This window comes from Sus scrofa, chromosome 3, assembly GCF_000003025.6.
Source record: "Sus scrofa isolate TJ Tabasco breed Duroc chromosome 3, Sscrofa11.1, whole genome shotgun sequence".
Lineage (NCBI taxonomy): Eukaryota > Metazoa > Chordata > Mammalia > Artiodactyla > Suidae > Sus > Sus scrofa.
The window spans coordinates 79,243,380-79,263,192 of record NC_010445.4 but is presented as its reverse complement, the minus strand read 5'-3'; the positions used below and the strand labels follow the sequence as shown (position 1 = coordinate 79,263,192).

Genomic DNA, 19,813 nt, shown 5'->3' with positions numbered 1-19,813 from the left:
TTCTAAGTTTGTTTGTTTGTTTTGAATTATTACTTTCACTTATATAGGAGGTACAGATCTCAATCTAAAAAAATTCAGGCTTGCAAGAAACATAATTTCATTTTTCCATAACTCAGCCTGATTTCTACAAGCTCCAATTTCACAAAGAGCGGCAGACACTTAATCATAGTCAATGTTGGCAGGAAATGCATCTAAATTGAGAAGACTTTTGTATGATTACTTTGTCAGAGGAAAGGGATGGGACATTTGATCTTTTCTCCTCCTCTACCATGCTGAGTCCCCTCAGATTTCCAATTTGTATGCTTCCTCATTGGCAGCTAGCACCCCAGATGGTTGCTGGGTTGATCTTGATCTGCCAGCAGGGTCCCTGGAGGCCTGGTGCCTTCTGCTGCCTCTGTACCCTTTTAGGTGCCTGGGGATCATCATATTGGGCTTCTAGAACCTCCACGTTACTATGGAATGTTGCACTGTCCATTCTGGTAGCTACCATATGCAGCTATTTAAATTTAAATTAATTAAAACTAAAGAATGTTAAAACTCCACTTCCTCATTTATGCTAGCCACCTTTCAAGTGCTCCATAGCCGCAGTGGCTAGAGGCCGCTGAGTTGGACAGCTATGTACAGAACATTTTGTTCATTCATCACAGAAAGTTGTATTGAATTGTGCTGCTCTGAGGTCTTGGCTAAACTAGACATATGGCCCAGGTTTTTCTTCTCTTTATGGTCTTGCCACCTCCCCAGGGCTCTAACAAGGAAAAATGATCTCTCTCAGCTCTCAGATCCCATAGATAGATTCCGCCATTTCAGTTGCCCTTCTCCAAGGCTTCTGCCAGAATCCAGTGAGAATGAGGGCAGTGAGTCCTGTTCTCTGGGGTTCACTAGAACCCAGCCTCTCATTACTTTTCACAAAGCTTCTTCTTCCCCTTCCAGTCCAGGAAATCCATTTCTCATCTCTGTGAAAGGAAGTCTTACCATTGTCTCTACCAGCACTGTCCAACAGGAAAATAAAGCAAGCCACATGTATAATTAAAATTTTCCAGGAGCCACATAAAAAAGTAAAGTACTGGCTGAAATTAATTTTTAATGTCTTTTTCTGGATCTAATAGATCTAAAATATTATTATTTCAACAGGTAATCAATATACAACTTTTTAATAAGATATATTTCCTTCATTTTTGCATACTGTCTTTGAAATTGGTATATATTTTATACCTACAACACATCTCAATTTGAACTAGCCACATGTCAAGTGTTCAGTAGTCACATGTGGCTAGAGGTTAGGATTGAACAGTACAAGCCTTTAACTGGATCCATTTCATTACTCCCTAAAGGACTAGGGTTTTGAAACTCAAAAACAAGGAAAAGTCCCTGCTTCTCTGCATTCTGTTCTACCGCTTTCCTGAAACAATGATCAAAGAGCAGCCTAACTGAGGGTGAGTGTGATGCTGAGGGTATCTTTGGGTGGGGTATAGGAGAAGAAAAGCCATAGGATAAAAAGAAGTAGCTGGGAAAAAACTACTACAAAAACCTCAATTAATATTTCAAAAGTATTAGCCTGCCGCAGTAAGTTTTTTAAGGATATAAACATTGCTGTGGGATTATCAGAGTAAAATTTGTTTGCTATGGATTTAAAAAAATAATTTCATTAGCAGTTAAAAATTGCAGTAATATTGTTGTGTATTGTATAGCTGCTATGGTAACTGGAAAACACAATACAAAAACCTGGTACTATTGTTGCAAGTAAATCTTATTATTATGACTAAGGCACAGATAAATTCTATTAGTAGTTAAATTCTGCAATAATACCTCTGACAATTATTACTGCAAAAACTGAAAAACCCAAGGACAAGAATTTTATTATTAGGAATGATAATAATTCAAGCCTGTGGTTGCCTTTCAGAGAGTAGAATCTCCATTTGGGGTGTTTCTGAAACAGTGACTAGCAAAGCTGCTTTATTGAAAATAATTTCTATCATTTCAAAGCTGTCACAACAGAGAAGATTTGAAGTTTTGGGGTGGCATTTTCCACTTATTTTTTTGTATTGTATCTTTACTGTAAGCCTGATGATATTTAAAGGCAAAATAGAAATCACTCTAAGTGTTGAATCTTCTGTTAAGTAAAAAATCTTTTGTAGTCAACACCTGGGTCAAATGGACCGGACAATTAAAGTAATTTGCATCCACAGGTCTCTCACATGCAGATTAAGCCTGGGTTGATAAATCAAGACAGCAGTAAACAGAGGATTAAAAAAGGGCAGAAGCATAGTGGGCAATTCCCCCTTGGAAGAAGGCAGGTAGTTAGGGGGAATGGAACCTTAAGAAGGTAACTTCTAGAATGCCATCTCTAAGGATATGTAGCATGGAAGGTGGTTGCAGGATTGAAGATAAGTGAATTCTTAGTAATGATTTTTTTAGCCTTTGTAAATTATTGCTGTTCCACTCTTGGTAATCACTGAGTTAATGGGAGACAATGTTAAAACAATTTGTTTTGAAATCCATTATTCCTTGAAGTAGGGATGTTTGGTAGCAATTAAATATTGCCCAAGTATTGTCGAAGTTCTATTTTTTGACCGTTTATTATTTGTTATCTTTTTATTGTATTTCCTACCAAACACAATGGTGTACATTATTAATAACCATTTATTAACTGTTTACTATGTGTCAGGCACTTCACATACTACTTTACATATGTATCTTCCATCTTCTCAACATCCCAGAAAAGTAAGCATGATTATTCGTTTGACAGAATATGAAGCTGGGACTCAGAGAGGTTAAGAAATCTGTTAGTTTCTTTCATGTATGCTGAACATCTGTTTCTAAAAACTCTCTGAGAACGGGGACTGTTATCTTTTTTTTTTTTTTTTTTTGTCTTTTGTCTTTTTGTCTGTTGTTGTTGTTGCTATTTCTTGGGCCGCTCCCGCGGCATATGGAGGTTCCCAGGCTAGGGGTCGAATTGGAGCTGTAGCCACCGGCCTACGCCAGAGCCACAGCAACGCGGGATCCGAGCCGCGTCTGCAACCTACACCACAGCTCACGGCAACGCCGGATCGTTAACCCACTGAGCAAGGGCAGGGACCGAACCCGCAACCTCATGGTTCCTAGTCGGATTCGTTAACCATTGCGCCACGACGGGAACTCCGGGGACTGTTATCTTTTACGCACAATTAATAGCATTTAATACGACCAATGCTCAGTTGGTGTTCAGTATCAGCTAAGTGGACCAAAAAATCTTGAACTATTCTGTATTTAAGGTTCTCCAATAAATTTATTTAGCAGACAGTTTATTTTAAAAAAAAGTTATGAGGGAAGAAGCGGCTGCTCTATATTGGACATCTAGGAGCCTGTGAACTTGAGCTCAGCAACAGGACAATGTCAAGGTCTGCTTTTAATTCCTTCGTTTCTAAACTTGATTTCTTCTTAGCTACCTTTGCAGCTAGGATGAACAAGAAGCATTTACATCCAAGAAAAATCCCCTAAAATGAATAACTGTCTTATAAGAAACTCTTTGCCAGTCTCTTGAAATTTTTCACAACTTGAGAAAGCTTCCCTGTAAACCTATACACTTCTTTTTTTCAAGGAAGGGAAAGAGTATTAAAAGAAACCAGGATAGATGTTCTCCTGTGGTGCAAAGGGTTAAGTATCCAGTGTTTTCACTGCAGCAGTCATCTGGGTTGCTCCTGTGGTGCAGGTTCTATCCCTGGCGGGGAACTTCCACATGTCACAGGTGTGGCAGCACACACACACACACACACACCCCAAACAAGATAACCACATGAGAAAGTTTGAGAACTTCTGAAGAACAATAATACTAGAAAGGATGCAAAGTCCTCCTAATTATCATGTGGGTTGTTCCTGAATGGCAAATTAGATTAAAATAGTTATGACCATTTCTATAAATTAGCCACTAAAGAAACCCTCATACACTTAAAATCTTTTAATGATGCAGAATATATCACTATATGAGATCATAATAGCTATAGGTTGTAGTGACTTAGTAAACTACTCAGGAAGGGCACCAGAGAACTCTTTGATTCCACAAAATAAGAATCAATATATTATGGTTATTTTAATATTTAAAAATTAAGACTATAGTAAAATAAGTGATATCTATGCCCATTTCTGTAAAATGTACATTGTGTTCTTGTGGTATTATTAGATCACTTTATTGCAAATGGAAATAGAATTAGATACTAGATTCAAGCCTTCTATATCTTCCCATCTCTCCTGATTATTCGGTATCTCTCCTTTTCTTGCCGCCCCATGTCTTCAGATGAGCTCAAGTTCTCCCCATCACTGCCCTCCTTCCAGTCCTTCCAAGAATACTGCCCTAGATCCTAACACCTTTCAAGCTACTTTGTCCATACTCCCTACTCTCTATCCTTAGTAAGATTATAAATGACCTTTGTTTCCAGGATCCAGCTTGCTTATTTTCTTTTCATATTTTAGCTTCCCTTTCTTTTTTCAAACTATTGCCCATTGCTTGTAGGGTGCTGCTACTTTTCTGACCATTCCCTCCTCAGTCTCTTTCTCGTTAACCTGGCTTCTTCCTCAAATGTTGGGATTCCTGCCAGATTTCATTCTTTGTCCTCTTTACACCAGAGGTCTGTGAACAACCTAAAATTGAAAGCAAATTTTTGTGTTTTATGACAGGACACATTTCCCTCCTTGGGAAAGTATCTATAGCTTTTATCATATTCTCAAAAGGGTCCTTGACTCTTTTAACAAGGTTAAGCGCCCCTGTCCTCACACCCTCCTTAGGTTATTCTCTTCTTTGCCTATACCAACCACTCCCAACTCCATCTACAGTCAGCTTATTGAATCCATTGAGGACCAGTTGACTGAATGTTGGGGACGGAGAGGTGGGGGGGTGGGGGCGTCTGGCCGGCTCATTACAATTAGAGGAAAAAACCCAGGAGGTGAAAACGGGGCTGTGAGAGGAAACACCCTAGTAGCGAGCGGCGGAGAGAACTGTAGAGAACACCACCGTAACCGCACTGCCCACAGCTGCAGTGAAGGCAGTCCTGCCCTCGGCTCTCGTACTTAAACCAGAAACCCCGCCCTTCACCCGGCACGCCTTTGACCGACATCCACCTTCAGCAACCACCTTCTAGCTCACTATAAACACTCCTTTACTCCTCCCACCTATCGCTTTCCTCTCCAAGCCAATCAAAGGAATGGGTGGGATTGTCCTCATTGGGTTCCAATTTTTTTTTTTTTTTTAAGAGAAGGGTAGCCTGTGAGCCGCGTTCTGGCTGGGGGAAAAACACTTCCAGAAGTGGGGGCGGGGTGGGGCGGAGGGTGGGGCCCTGTGATGGGCATCCTGTCGGCCAATGAGGTGTCCCTGCCGCTCAAAGGCCCAAGCGCCGAGGTGGGCGGGACAAGCGCGGGACCTGGCCAATGGCGGCGGGGCGGACGGAGGTTGAGCGGCCGTGGGTAGGGTTAGTGTGAGAGGTGCGGCGGGGGAGGTAATGATGATGGTGGCTGAGGAGAAAGGCGGGGGAGGGGGTGCTGGGCGCTGAGCGGCGGCTCTGGCAGGGTTTTGTAGGGTGGGGGACGGTCGCGGGGAGACTCCGTCCGGGAGGGGGCGGGCGTGAGGCGCGCCGTCCGCCTGAGGGACTGCAGACCCCGGCTCCCGGGAGCGCCGCGGCTGGCTCGGCTGTTCCATGTGGCTCCGGAGGGGATGGAGGACTCGGTGGCGGCGGCGGCGGCTGCTGCTGCGGCGGCGACGGAGGAGCGGCGCTGAGGAGGGAACCGGGCCAGACTCAGCCCGACAGCGGGATTAGAGGTGTGAGGAGGGGGTGGGAGTGGACGTGCGGCGGGGCCGGGGGCTCGGGAATCGGGCTGGGGTCTTCTGGCATCGCCTGGGTGACAGGGACCACGGGCGAGCCACCGCCTGCCTCCGCTGGGGTGCAGGGGGTCTGGGCTCTGTGCTGGAGGAGAGAAGGCTCCAGCGGCTGTTCCCCGAGGATGGGGGAGGGAGGCACCGCACCCCGCTCCTCGCACTTGCCCCGCTGGTCATTGCTTCACTCCCATGCAAGGAGTTTCCATTTCCCTCCCGTTGGCAGCGAAGGTGAAGGAGAGCCCAAATGGCCTGGAGCGGGACACTGCCCTCTCTCTGCCTTGAGATTTCCCTCCACTCCTCTTTACCCATCCATTTCCTCCCCCCGACTCAACAACAGCATTCTTCCTTGCTCCTTAATTTGTTTCACGCACATATTCTAGGACTCAAAGCTATTAATCGGCTGAAAAACAAAGTTTATTTTAAAATTCTCCACTCCTTCCTCTGACTAGCGGTGGACATTAAACAGCATCCCTAGACTTTCCCGCTCTGCTCACCCTTCTGTGATGCTAGGAGAGGGAGGTAGGGCCCCGACTTTCGCCTCTTGATTGTTATTGATGCTGATTACCTGATGTGTTGCTCCACGTCTTCGGTGTGAATTGTAATTTCTTCTTGGTGTCTCACATTCTTGATGTTAGCGGCTTTTGAGGTTGGTGTTTTGTTTCATTGTTTGAAAAACATGCGGAGAACTGGGGTTGTCTGTTGCAGTGTTACTTAATATGGGTGGTTAGTCACTTTTCATGCTTCTCTCCTCATATTTTTCTCTTTGTTTTTGCTTTTCAGTCCTCCAGAATACACATCATATAGCCCCTGAGGTGGAATGGTGATGTCTCCATGAGGGAACCTCCTCTCACTCATCCTGTCATGTGTGTCATACTCTTCTTGACTGGGCCATTCATCTAAGATGGGATTTACCCTGTGAAACAGGGAGAAGACATATGGACCCCAAACATCATTTCAAGCTGTAGTTGAGTTTTTTAAAGTAGAGACATACATGCAAAACTCCTTTGCTTTGGATCCTCTGCTTTGTTAAAGCTGCTGTTGCTAACCCAGAACTGCTTCAGTGTTAACTGATCATCATGGCTTCAGTCTGGAAGAGACTACAGCGTGTGGGAAAACATGCATCCAAGTTCCAGTTTGTGGCCTCCTACCAGGAGCTGATGGTTGAGTGTACCAAGAAATGGTAAGAGGTGCCTGGGCATAGAGTTGGCTGTGCTGTGGCCTAAACTCACTGTGGCCTAAACTCTGCTTCTTCTGACAGCAGATTTACCTTTCTGCAGTGCACAAATGTGTAGAAGCTGGGCGGGGTGCAGGTTACTCTAACAAGTACTGTGATGTACACTGTTGCTGCTGTTACCGTCCCTGTGGGTTTTAATCACTGCACTTCAGTATGGCTCAGAGGACTGTAACTATGAGAGCACATTAAGTACAGTAGATTTGGTCTTGGGGTCTTTTATTATTAGTGTTAGAACAACTTTGATTTTTATAATTTTAAGGAGACATCAAGAATGACTATTGAAATATTGTAAACACATATGCATATATTTTGACATAACATGTATGTCTATGTTTAAATAGGGTTTTAATACAGAAATCTCTTGTAGGGTTGTGATAACCTGTTTTATTTTGTTCTTAATCTTTCTTTGCTTTTTTTTTTCTTAAAATATTTTTTCCTCATTTGAATACTAGAATGCCAGTCCACACAGTCTTAGAAATTCTTTTGTTTTATGCTTAGTCAGGCAACTGTGTTTTATTTTAATTGCCTAATGGGATACATTTCTTGGCCAGACTTAAGGAAGCAATTAGTAGTGCTGGTGTATGATTTGCTTCTTTCCATTTGAGCAAAGCATATATAGGGCTTTCTTTTCACTGCCCTGATGATAAGGAAGAAGAATTCTTATTTTGTCAGAAAAAAAAAGTTAGTCTTAAGCAAATGGTACTTTGGTTTTGATTTATTGCAGTGGTTAAGCAGTATTACTGTAAAAATAAGTCCATTTCATTGTCCACATGGACTGTAATCTCATGTCTGTATTAATCTCTCTTTTTAACATCATTTTTATTAGATAAAAAATAGCTTGCTCTACTCTAGAACACTTAAGGCATATCTGAATATTTGCTTGGAAACTAGTTTCTGAATGCTTTCCTCTTGAACTTGTTAGGAATGTTATTGTATGTGCAACTTAAGAAATGCATGGACTGATTACCTACTTTATACTAGGCACTATTGCTATAGAGTTGAATGTAGCATAATTTCCCACCCTCAAGGAGTTCACAGTCCAGGGTTAAGACAGTCGTGTAAATAAATTCTCTGTGATAGGTGCAATAATATAAATATGTTTGATGTAGGGATTTTAATCTGTTCCTATCACTTTACTGTTGCAGATCCTTGTGGGGACTAGTTCTTTACTCCTTTGTGATAGTTTTCATATCTACAAAGGCAGTTGGTACCACTTCATAGGAAGGGTTCTTATGAACATTAAATAAATTAATACTTGTAAAATGCTTGGAACAATGTCAGGCACATCGTAAGTGACCAATAAGTGTCTTTATTATTTACAAAGTTGACAGAGAAGGAAATAATCAACTCTTTAAGGGTAGGGTCTGGTCTTGGGATGGCTTTCTGAGAGCTGAACTGAGCTGAGTTTTGAAAGATTCACAATAATCGGCCTGGAAGCTAAGGGGGAAGAAGTGAAGGATATTCTAGACTGAAGCAACAACCTGTGCAAAAGCATGGGGGCATGTAGTATGTTGGAAGTTCAAGCAGTGTAGTGGGATAGCGATGGAACTTAAGGTGCTGGGTGGGAGGAGTGCAATGGGCTGTGATGTGTGAGAGGCAGGCAGGATTCAAAGATTAAAAAGTACAGTGCTTTTATGATGGCTTGGACTTTATTCTGTGGGTGATGGAGACATACTAAAAGGTTTTGAGCAGAAGAGACATGAAGTTTACATTTTGGAAAATCACTTGGATGACAGTGTGGAGTAAAGATCAGGGTGGAAAGGGTGATTAGAGGCAGTGATGGTAGGGTAGCTATTGCAATAGATAGAGAGAGAAGTCTTAGACTAAGTCAGTGGCAAAGAGAATACATGAGAGGGATATTTTGGACACAAAATGGGTAGGACTTGGTGGTCATTTCAGTAGGCGTCTGGAAAGGAAAATGAGGGATAGAAAAAGGTCTAGGTTGACATGCAAGTTTCAAGCTTGAAGGACTGGGTGTACTACCAACCAAGCTAGGGAATACCCGAGGAAGATCCTGATTATAAGTATTTCTTAATTTGACAGTATACTGGAGGCATCAACTTTAAGGTGGTTACATTTGAATCTTTTTTCTTAAGGGAAATAGAACATATCAGGTGATTCTTTAGTCACAACATTAATTTCTTCCTCACAGTTTGCAGGATCCCTGGATTTTATTTTTTCTTGAGAAGTATGTAAGTTACTGTTAAAGTGTCTCAAGGTGAAAGCAAGAATGAAAATTTAACTTAATTATAGGTGAATAGATGGCTTAATTATTTTTAGGAATGGATATTATGGTATACCTATTAAATTAGATTTTTCATAAGATCTGGCCTTAACCCTAGAATTTTTAGACATATAGGTTTTTTAAAATTTTATTAAAAAATATTTTTTGGCCATACCCATGGTTCTGGAGCTAGGGATTGAACCCATGCCACAGCAGCGACAGCTCTGTCCTTAACCTGTTGAGCCACCACGGAACTCCTAGACATATAGTTTTAAATATTTAGCGTTTTTTTTTTTTTTCTTTTCTCTTAGGGCTGCACCCTTAGAATATGAAAGTTCCCAGGCTAGAGGGTGAACCAGAGTTGCATTTGCAGGCCTACACCACAGCTTGTGGCAGCACTGGATCCTTAATACACTGAGTGAGGCCAGGGATTAAATCCGCTTCCTCATGGATACTAGTCAGGTTCTTGGTCACACTAAGCTACAATAGGAACTCCAAATACTTTGCATTTTTCCCCCACTCATTTAAAAATATAGTTTAAAGCTAAAAAGATGACAGTGCCCAAGGAATAACATATTTGTTCAATGCACTCAAATTTTATTTATAAGTGGATCCTTAAATAGAGCTTTAAAATCTTTTCATTATGTACAAATTTGTTGTAATGACTTTTAGTTAGTATTTCTTTTGCCTTTTCATTGAGTCCTTGTGATAAATACAGATTAGGCCCAATTTCTCTACTTATATCCTGTCGTTTTCTTTCATTCCTCATTTTGATGCTTGCAAGAATTCTTTAATTGTTAGATATGTGTGCTAAATTAGAATCTATTTAAAAGACTCAACAATAAAAATAGACTTGGACATATAGTAAGAACGTATTTTATCAACAACCTTTACATTTTATTTATTTATTTATTTATTTATTTATTTTTTGTCTTTTTTTGTCTTTTTAGGGCTGCACCCACAGCATATGGAGGTTCCCAGGCCAGGAGTCTAATCGGAGCTGTAGCTATTGGCCTACACCACAGCCACAGCAACAACAGCAATGCCAGATCCAAGCTGCGCCTGAGACCTACACCACAGCTCATGGCAATGCCGGATCCTTAACCCACTGAGCAGGGCCAGGGATTGAACCTGCAACCTCATGGCTCCTAGGCGGATTCGTTTCTGCTGCGCCATGATGGGAACTCCCAACCTTTACATTTTAGGTATTGTTTGGGGCGGGGTATGGAAAAATAAAAGGAGAGGAAGAAATCTAGAGATGCCAATTGAATAAAGTGAAAGAGGCATTGAAGATAAATTGCAAGTGTTAAGAGGATAAGAAAATAGATCTAGTATAAATTAGAGAAGAAAAAATAAAGTATGAAAAGAAAGAACAGTTAGCATTCCATTGGGATTGTGCCTTTAGAGATAACCTGTGTATATAGGTGCCATTGCCTTTTAGAACCTTGCTACTTCAAGTGTTTCCTGAGAAAGAGAATTTGCAAAGCTTGGGAACCTGTTAGAACTGGTATCTCTCAGGCCCTGTCCTAGGCCTACTGAATCAGAATCTGCATTTTAATGAGATCCTTAGTATGCATATTAAGGTTTAAGAAGCAGTATTTTCACCAGGATAAAATATCTTTAAAATACACTGATTTCTACATGAATTTGAAACTCAAGGGAATGAAAATGAAAATCAAAGGATTCAGGAAAGGCATAGTGTGTTGGTGGAAGAGGGTAGTCAGAATTAGGATATGTTTTCCAAGGGAGAATGTGCTTTTCTGTGATTCAGGAGAGGAGAAATATTTTCCATGTTCTCTTGACATGGCCATAGGGTATAAACCTGGACATGACAGATAACAGGATAAAGGTAAGGGTTTCAGGAGGCAATCTTTTTTTAGATCTAGGTAGGCCATGAGCAAACTCAGAGTATTTAACCCTTGATCAAAGGATGGATTCTATACTTTAGAGGGTTTGGGGTTTCTGCTTTCTCACACTTCTTTTTATTGCCACCTTACAGTATTTTACCTTTGCCCAAGGTTGATGTGGCATGTTTCCTTTAGTTCAACTGGATCTAATTCATGCTTCTTTCTTGGTGTAGTACCTCTGGAAGTTAAGTCAGAAACAAAAACCAGAAAGACTTCATTCATCTGAGAGAAGGACACTATACTATGAGATCCTATTCCTCATTGCTCCTTGATTACCAGTTAGAGGCTCTAGCAAATTTGGAGATGTTAAGGGTTTATATCCCTTTCTCTTATTATTGTCCCCAAGTCTTTTAATTATTAATCTTCACTTAATTGATGTAGTTGTTGGCAAGTGGTGAGATTGGCCATTGGAGTTCAGTTTGAGAGAAAGACTCTTCCTGTCTTTTCTTAGTTTTTTTTTTTTTTTTTTCCTGTTCCTTTGATGCCTTTAGATTTCTGAGAGAAGTCTTCACTTGAATGATGTTTAAGAAAACTACTTGAAAGTTAACAAGTTGTGGTTGTGTTAATTTAAGTTGCAGAACTCAGTTCTGGTGGAGCTTCCTAATACTTGATGAGAACTGTTGTGTGTGAGCATGTATTATATTTTGTGTGTATGTCTCTATCCTCTATATATATATGAATATATTTTAAAACTTTTTTTAATATTTCTTCTATATAAGCCTTAGTTATGGCATTCAAAAAGTATTTAAGGTGCTATAAAATTTTCCCTAAAAGGTATAAATATATTTTTTTCTGATTTTTCTGTTGTATCAGTATTCCTTTTTCTCATTTTTGAGTGTAGTTTTAATTATAATTTATTTTAAAAATAGGCAATGTAATCGGATGGTTCAAAATTCTAGAGGTACAAAAAGGTATATATATCTTTGAAGGTAACTCCTCATTTTCTCCATTATTCTACACCTCTTTGCAAACTTGGTGACTCAGGATTCGGAAAGTAAAAAAGTAGCTCTTCCCAGTGCTTAAGTGTGATGCTGACCTGTTAGATAAAATATGAACTCCTTAATCTGATGTTCCAGGCTCTCTGTAACTGATCCTAAACTAGTTTTCCAATTGGACATTAGAATGCTACATGCACTGTAAGTATTCATTTGAGGTGTTAAAGCCAATTGCATTGATAATTACTCATTCACATCTACTGCTTTGAGTAGCTTAAGTAAACATTTCTCTGTTGACCGTCTAATGGAGTGAGCTAGCTCTTTACACCAAGTGGGCCTTGATGTAAAGAGCCCACTTTTGAAATACATAAAAAATAAAAATCGCTAATTGAAAACAAGCTTGATATGTTTTAGTAGTGTCTGGAAGACCAGTGTGTCTGCGACACAGAAGAGCAAAGAGTAAAATGATAACAGGTGAGGCCTGAGAGATGGTAGGAGTCAGATCATATATGGTCTTGAGGTCATGGTAAGGGTTTTTGAAATTTTTTTTTTTTTTGTCTTTTTACCATTTCTTGGGTCACTCCTGTGGCATATGGAGGTTCCCAGGCTTGGGGTCCAATTGGAGCTGTAGCCGCTGGCCTACGTGTCTGCAACCTACACCACAGTTCACAGCAACGCCAGATCCTTAACCCACTGAGCAAGGCCAGGGATTGAACCTGCAACCTCATGGTTTCTAGTCGGATTCATTAACCACTGAGCCACGACGGGAACTCCAGGGCTTTTGAATTTTAAATGTGATAGGATGTTATTGGAAAGGTTTGAGGAGGGAAATAATATAATGTGATTTATTTTAAAGTGATTATTCTGGATAGTTTGTGGAATGTGAACTATCCTGAGTAAAAATGGAAGCTAGGAGACTGTTGTAGTAGTCCAGGTAGCAAAGAGGTAGTGGTGTAAGTGATGAGAAATGGTCAGATGTATGTAACACATACACATGCTCCTACCACAGTTCACTGGGTTATAACTTACATTTTTACTGCAATAAAACAATCCATAAATTCATTTAATGTATATAGTTCAATAAGTTTTGACAAGTATATCAAACCATATAAGTAGAAATAAATTCCTTGAAGGTTTAGTTGACAGGAATTGATGATGTAAAGTGAGAGATAGGTCGGTAATGACTTTAGGAGTTTGACCAGAGCAACCAGGTGAATGTAATACTAATTACAGGGATGAGGAATCCTGGGGAGGACAAGGTTTGGCATGATGGAGAAAACAAGAATCGGCCTTGCTTTTCGAAAAGTTTGGGAAAACAAGCCGGAGATCTTAACTAAGCAGTTGATTTTAAGTCTTGAACTCAGGGAAGAGAAGAGCCTGGAGTCTCTTAGTATATATATAGAATTTGTAACTCTGAGGCTGTAGGAAATTTTCTCTGGTGTTGATATAGATTAAGAGAATTGAGGACTGAGCCTTAGGACACCTCAGCATATAAAGGTGGGGAGGAAGAGGAAGAAGCCAGCAAAGGAGACTAAAAACTATCGGTAGCATGGTAGGAGGAAAATTAGAAGTGTGTTTCTAATTTCCAAGAAACCAAGTGCAAAATGTATCAGAAATGGAGTATTTAGCTGTGTCAAGTACTATTGAGAGGCTGAGCAAGATGACCATTGGATTTGTCAGGTTAGAAAGAGCTGGTGACATTGAGGAATGGTTTCAGTGGAGTGGTGGAGATGAAAGCATTAGATTGGCTTAGAAGAAAGGAAGTGGACACAGTAAGTATAGATACTTTTCTTGGAAAATTTTGCTACAAATCAGAGAACTAGGTAGTAGCCTGGAGAAGGACAATAGGTCAAAGTATATCTTTTGCATGGAAGATATTGCAGCATGTTTTTAATGCTGATGGAAATGGTAAAGAAGGGAAAACTGATGATGTGCTGGGAGAGGAGGTAACTTCAGGGGAAAGGTCCTTGAATGAGAGAAAGGAAACAGGATCTAGTACACAAATGGAAAGGTTGAACTTTAGAAGCAGGGACAATTCATAGTTACAAGGAGGGAGGCTGAGTACCTGGGAAGAGAAGCATTTAGCTTGCTAGACTTGGTTGCAGGGGGGTTGGACCTTCTTTTCTGTTGGCTTCTGTTTTCTCAAGGAAATGATATTATAGGTCATCATTCCAAGAAGGAGGTGACAGAGTTATTGAAGGATTGGTGAGAGAAGAGGAATGAACTTGTCAAAATGAGAATGAATTGAGTAGGGAAACGTAGAAGGATTGCTGGGTAGCACTGAGGACCTGCTTAACTTTGTGATCATAAATATATTTATTTTTTCTTTTTTTGGCTGAACCTGCAGCATATGGAAGTTCCTAGGCCAGGGATCAAATCTGAGCCACAGCTGTGGCAATGCTGGCTCCTGAATTGTGGTCGTAAATTTTAAGTGAATGCATTCAGCAAATTTGCATATTTTAATTCAGCTATGTTTTGTTTGGTGCTTGTGTTCAGGCATGGAATAGGTAGAGCTGGATTAAACTAGGGGTGGATTTTGTCAGGAATGTATAACTGAGGGAAAGAAGGGCAAGGAAATTTGTAGTGAATGCACTGGAGTGGATGTAATGATGAACCATGGAGTGTAGCATGGGAAAGGAGGAAAATAAGGACGTGAAAAATAGGATGGTCAGTGGAAAGGTAAAGAGGATAAAGATTTTGAGAACTTGAAGAGATTGAATGGTTGTTGGAGTTAGGATACCAGAGTGAATGAACTGGAAAAACATGTGAGGTAGGAGTCAGAGAGTAAGATGCTTGGTTTTGGAGGGTGTGGTTAACAGTAATGATAAGATGTACGTGGTAGTCCCCTTTGTATCATATTTGCTTATTAAAAAAATAAGCACACATCCTCAATAAATTGTTAACTGATATGCTTTATACATTAAATATGAGTATGCCCTAATTTCTTCTTTTAAAAACCACATTTAGGTAGGAATTTCCCCTATATTTATTTTATTTTATTTACCTTTTTTTTTTTTTAATTTTATTTTAGGGCCACACTTGCAGCACACAGAGGTTCCCAGGCTAGGGGTCAAATCAGAGCTATAACTACCAGCCTACACCATAGCCACAGCAATGCCAGATCTGAGCTTCGTCTGTGACCTATACCACATCTCACAGCAATGCTGGATCCTTAACCCACTGAACAAGGCCAGGGATTGAATCTGCATCCTCATGGATACTAGTTGGGTTTGTTAACTGCTGAGCCATGAAGGGAACTCCATTTTCTCCTATATTTAAATGGGTCATCTTTTGTACCTCCAGGTACTCCCGTTCTTCTTTAGAGACTGTAGCTGTTAGGGTATGCCAATGGCAGTTGATGGTTGAGATGAAATGGAGGAATCAATTTTTGGAAGTGAATAGGGTGGGTGGTCAAGGAATTTACAAGCTAAGAGACAAATTATCTATGTGGCTCTTGAAATTGCTAAGAATAATTGTAGGACACATGTCTGATGCTAAAATTTTATTTTTTATTTTTATTTATTTTATTTATTTTATTTATTTTTATTTATTTTTATTTATTTTTTATTTATTTATTTATTTATTTTTGTCTTTTTGCTATTTCTTGGGCCACTCCCGCGGCATATGGAGGTTCCCAGGCTAGCGGTCAAATCGGAGCAGTAGCCACTGGCCCACGCCAGAGCCACAGCAACGCAGGATCCGAGCCGCGTCTGCAACCCACACCACAGCTCACGGCAACGCCGGATTGTCAACCCACTGAGCAAGGACAGGGACCGAACCTGCAACCTCATGGTTCCTAGTCAGATTCGTTAACCACTGCACCATGACGGGAACTCCTGATGCTAAAATTTTAATGAAAGAGGGGAGAGATGGGGCAAAAAGCTTTACTTTGCAAAACTTTGTTACAACGTATGTGAATCTTAAGCATTTTATTCTTTGAAACAAAATAGCACGGTCTTCTTTCCCAGGGTGAATTGTCAAAGGTAAAGGTAATTTTTGTAGAGAATAAGTTGAGGGTGTTCTCTGGTGGTTTAGGGGGTTAAGGCTCTGGCGTTTCACTGCTGTGACTCAGGTTGCTGCTGTGGCGTAGGTTTGATCCCTGGTCCAGGAACTTCCACATACAAGAGGTGTGGCCAAAAAAGAGAAAGAAAGAAAAAGAGAGAGAAAACCTGAAATAAAGGTTGTAACTCTCACTTTAAAAAAAGAATGGAGTTGTTACTTTGTTATTAATTTTATTTTAGTGTTTTATGGAGTGATTTTTTTAACTGAAATTATTACATGTAGTATTTTATCCAGATTTTAAACATTTATTCCATGTGAAATTCAGTTGTGCAGAATTGTTTGTGGTAGGTTAAGGAAAACAGTGGAGCCTCTTTCTGCCATAATTGGATATGCAGTGCTTGTAACACAGTTGCCTCCACATCAGACTCAGTATGCCTCTAGATGGATAGCAACTTTGGCCTGATTCAAGCTTCCTCTTTTGTAAGTAAAGTTTTATTGGAATACGGCCATGTGCATTTGTTTACATATTGTCTGTGACTGCTGTCACACTAAAGTGGCAGAGCTGAATAGTTGTTACATAGACTGGATGGCTGCAATTTAAAATATTATCTGGCCCTTTAAGAAAAAAGTTTATGAACCTCTGCTCTGAATCATTGGAATTACTTACGGCTAGTGTTTATGCAGTCTAGAGTCTAGGCCCTTTTTGTTTTCTCTCTGCCCAACCTCCAAACTATTAGTTTAATTTTATTGTAGTCTAAATGCATAAGCAGAAGAGGGAACCTATTGTGCTTGCTTTCCAGCCCTAGGGAAAAAAAACTTTAGAGTAACTTCAAGGAGCATTCAGGTCTGTGTATGTACAAAAATAAATTTTTTCTGGTTGTATGACCTTGGACAAGTTAGTTGATCTCTTAGTACCTCATCTGTAACATGGTGATGGTAATAACAGGGCTCCCAGCATAGACTGCTTTGATGATTAAATGAGATAAACCTGGTTAGAAGTGCCTAATAGTAAGTGGTCAATAAATGTTGCCCATTATTATTATTATCCCTTTTTCTGATTATTTAAGCAATAAGTGATGAAAAGAACTATCTAGAGAATAAATAGGTGAAGACTGAAAATATAATCTGAACTTTTAAGAGTGTTAGAGAAAGATGAACTAGCTTAGAAGGCTTGAGTGACTCGAGAAGTGGGAGTAAACCAGGGAGCTTGATAGCAGAACTGTGCTGCAGTGAACTGAGTTTTGACAATATTTTGGCTTTTGGGGAAAAGAACTGTATATTTTTGCTTCTGGAGCAAGGTATTTCATATGGTTTTATAACTTTATTTCCTTTTTAATAATCACTTCAAGAAAGTGATTATTGACTAAAGAGTATGGCTAAGGGAAACTAAATTCCTCCAAAGTAGAAATTGTGAGTGTGCGTGTGTCCCCTATGGTGACTATAATATTTAGGGTACATGTCTTTTTAAAATTAAAATTTTTTTTTTCTTTTATAGCCACACCTGTAGCATATGGAAGTTCCCAGGCTAGGGGTTGAATTGGAGCTGCAGCTGAGGCCTCTGCCACAGCCCTGGCAACACCAGATCTGAGCCACATCTGTGACCTATGCTGCAGCTTGAGGCAAAGCTGGATCCTTAACCCACGGAACAAGGCTAGGGATCAAACCTACATCCTCATGGACACTGTGTCAAGCTCTTAACCCACTGAGCCACAATGGGAACTCAGAATATATTTATGAAAGTTCTTCTTAAAAACAATTTTTTCCCTGTCATGACTTTTTTAATGACCCATGAAGTAAATTGTGTCTTTTGGTAGCATATAATTCCCTTACCTTACCTTATTTTGATACCAAATCTTGGCTATTTTAAATCTTGATTTTTAAGATGAATTTTAAGGGATTATGTGAAGAAGTTCAACTCTTATGGTTTAGTTTAGTTTTTTTTTTTTAGTTTTTCACATTAGTTTTGTAATTAGATGCTTAGGAACTTAAAATTAGGCATTTCTAGAAATGTGTTCTAATTTTGTGGAAAATTTCAACAAAAGAGTCACTGAAGTAGTCACTGCATGATGTAAAAATAGACCAGTGTGTTAAAGAAAAAACTGTACAAACATTTTGAACTGGAGGCTCAATAGGGATGTTCATATTCTGCATCAGGACTTCAGCATATTTTTTTAAAAGGAGTGGAACTGAATTTGTGAAATGGGGACAGTAAAATTACTGCAGGACGTCGTATATGTGTGTCTTATTTTTCACTGTTAATAGTGATATTTTGAGGCAGCTTTGCCAATAAACACCTAAAGATTTTTTTGGGTAAGTTTTATCTATTAAAAATTCTTGCTGTTATTTATCCCACATTATTATTATTGAAATACTTATTTTAAAAAGTAAAGTTCTAAAAACAGACTTTATTACCTCAATAACAATAAAAGAAGATTGACTTTAATGCAAAGAAGTTATCACTTAAAAGTTGATACTCTGCCTTTATCCAAGAGTCTGTCAGCTTAAGAATTTAAATAACACTATGTTGACTAATTTAGGGATATAAATAGAACAGAGAGAGTCTTAGAGGAGAAGCCAGTACATATTACTAGGCAGTCAGGAGAGTTACCACTGAACACTGGACTTGGTTCTGAGTTTACTCTCAGTTGAGGCAGAAAGGGAAGCACATTGACTTCATACTCTTTCTAGGTAAAGAAAATACTTAGAATTTAATTCAAGCAGGATGTTTATTATTAAAAAAAAAGTATGACATTGGATAAAGTTTCAAACTACAAAAAACTCAGACTCTTAAGTTGGATAATGTTTATATTGACCCTTTATACTCTTTATGAGAGAATGTAGCTGAGGGACCAAGTTTTCTGATCATCTAATTTAAATCAAGGCTATATAGTTCAGAAAATTTAGAAGAATGGATATTTAATGTAAGTCATCAAGTTCTGTGGCTATTTACATCTAAATTTAAATTAAATTAATTCAGTTCCCCAGTCCCATTAGCAACATTTTAAGAGTTCAGCTGCCACATGTGGCTAGAGGCTACCATATTGGATGGTGCAAATTTGGGACATTTTCATCATCATAAAAGGTTTTGTGGGCAGTGCTACTTTAGCCATTACTTCTCAAAGCCATTGCCAGGGTACTCTGCAAATATGAAGATGTCCGTGGTCTTTAGAAAGTCCTGATTCTCTAGGTCTGGCAAATCTTATTTTAGAAGTTCCTCAGTTGCCTGAGAACATCAAGCCAAATTTTAGAACTACCACATTTGATTCTTTCTCAAATAGCTGTCTGAAGTAAAACTTTGGAAGATGTTAATTGACACTTCTCATTGGAACTCCAGAAATTACTGAGTTGAAACTTTGAATTCAGTTTTCTTCCTTTTGGTTCAGCTGTCTTGTGGTGTGTGTGTGTATGTTAAAAGTGAGAGCAATGTACTTTAGCTATGCCATATATAAAACTGTCAAATTAATATAAACATTTCAGTAAGTTCATTTCTTCAATAGAAAAGGCTATGTAGTTTGTTGTCTTCCACAAAAGCAGGGACTGCTGGGGATAGCTAAAGATAGACTAATTTTTTTTTCAAGAAAACTTTTGATACTTCTCAAGTACTTGCACTATTATTATACTTCCAGGCAACATCCCTAGAGCTACTGATTTTATTTCCTCTGAAGTGTT

General features: G+C 39.4%; 1 protein-coding gene across 9 annotated transcripts in view; it reads left to right on the top strand.

The window, feature by feature from the left end:
• The window catches only part of EHBP1 (EH domain binding protein 1), a 354,576-nt gene continuing 336,065 nt past the window's right edge, over positions 1,303 to 19,813 (top strand). For 2 of the 9 annotated variants that reach the window (XM_021087474.1, XM_021087471.1), the window contains exons 1-2: positions 5,587 to 5,785; positions 6,623 to 7,022. In XM_021087474.1, coding sequence (XP_020943133.1) covers positions 6,919 to 7,022 — 104 coding nt within the window. In that variant the 5' untranslated portion in view covers positions 5,587 to 5,785; positions 6,623 to 6,918. Of the gene's footprint in view, positions 1,434 to 5,432; positions 5,786 to 6,099; positions 6,489 to 6,622; positions 7,023 to 19,813 lie in introns of those variants that run through there. The other 7 variants (XM_021087470.1, XM_021087469.1, XM_021087472.1 and 4 more) reach the window with 7 other exon arrangements.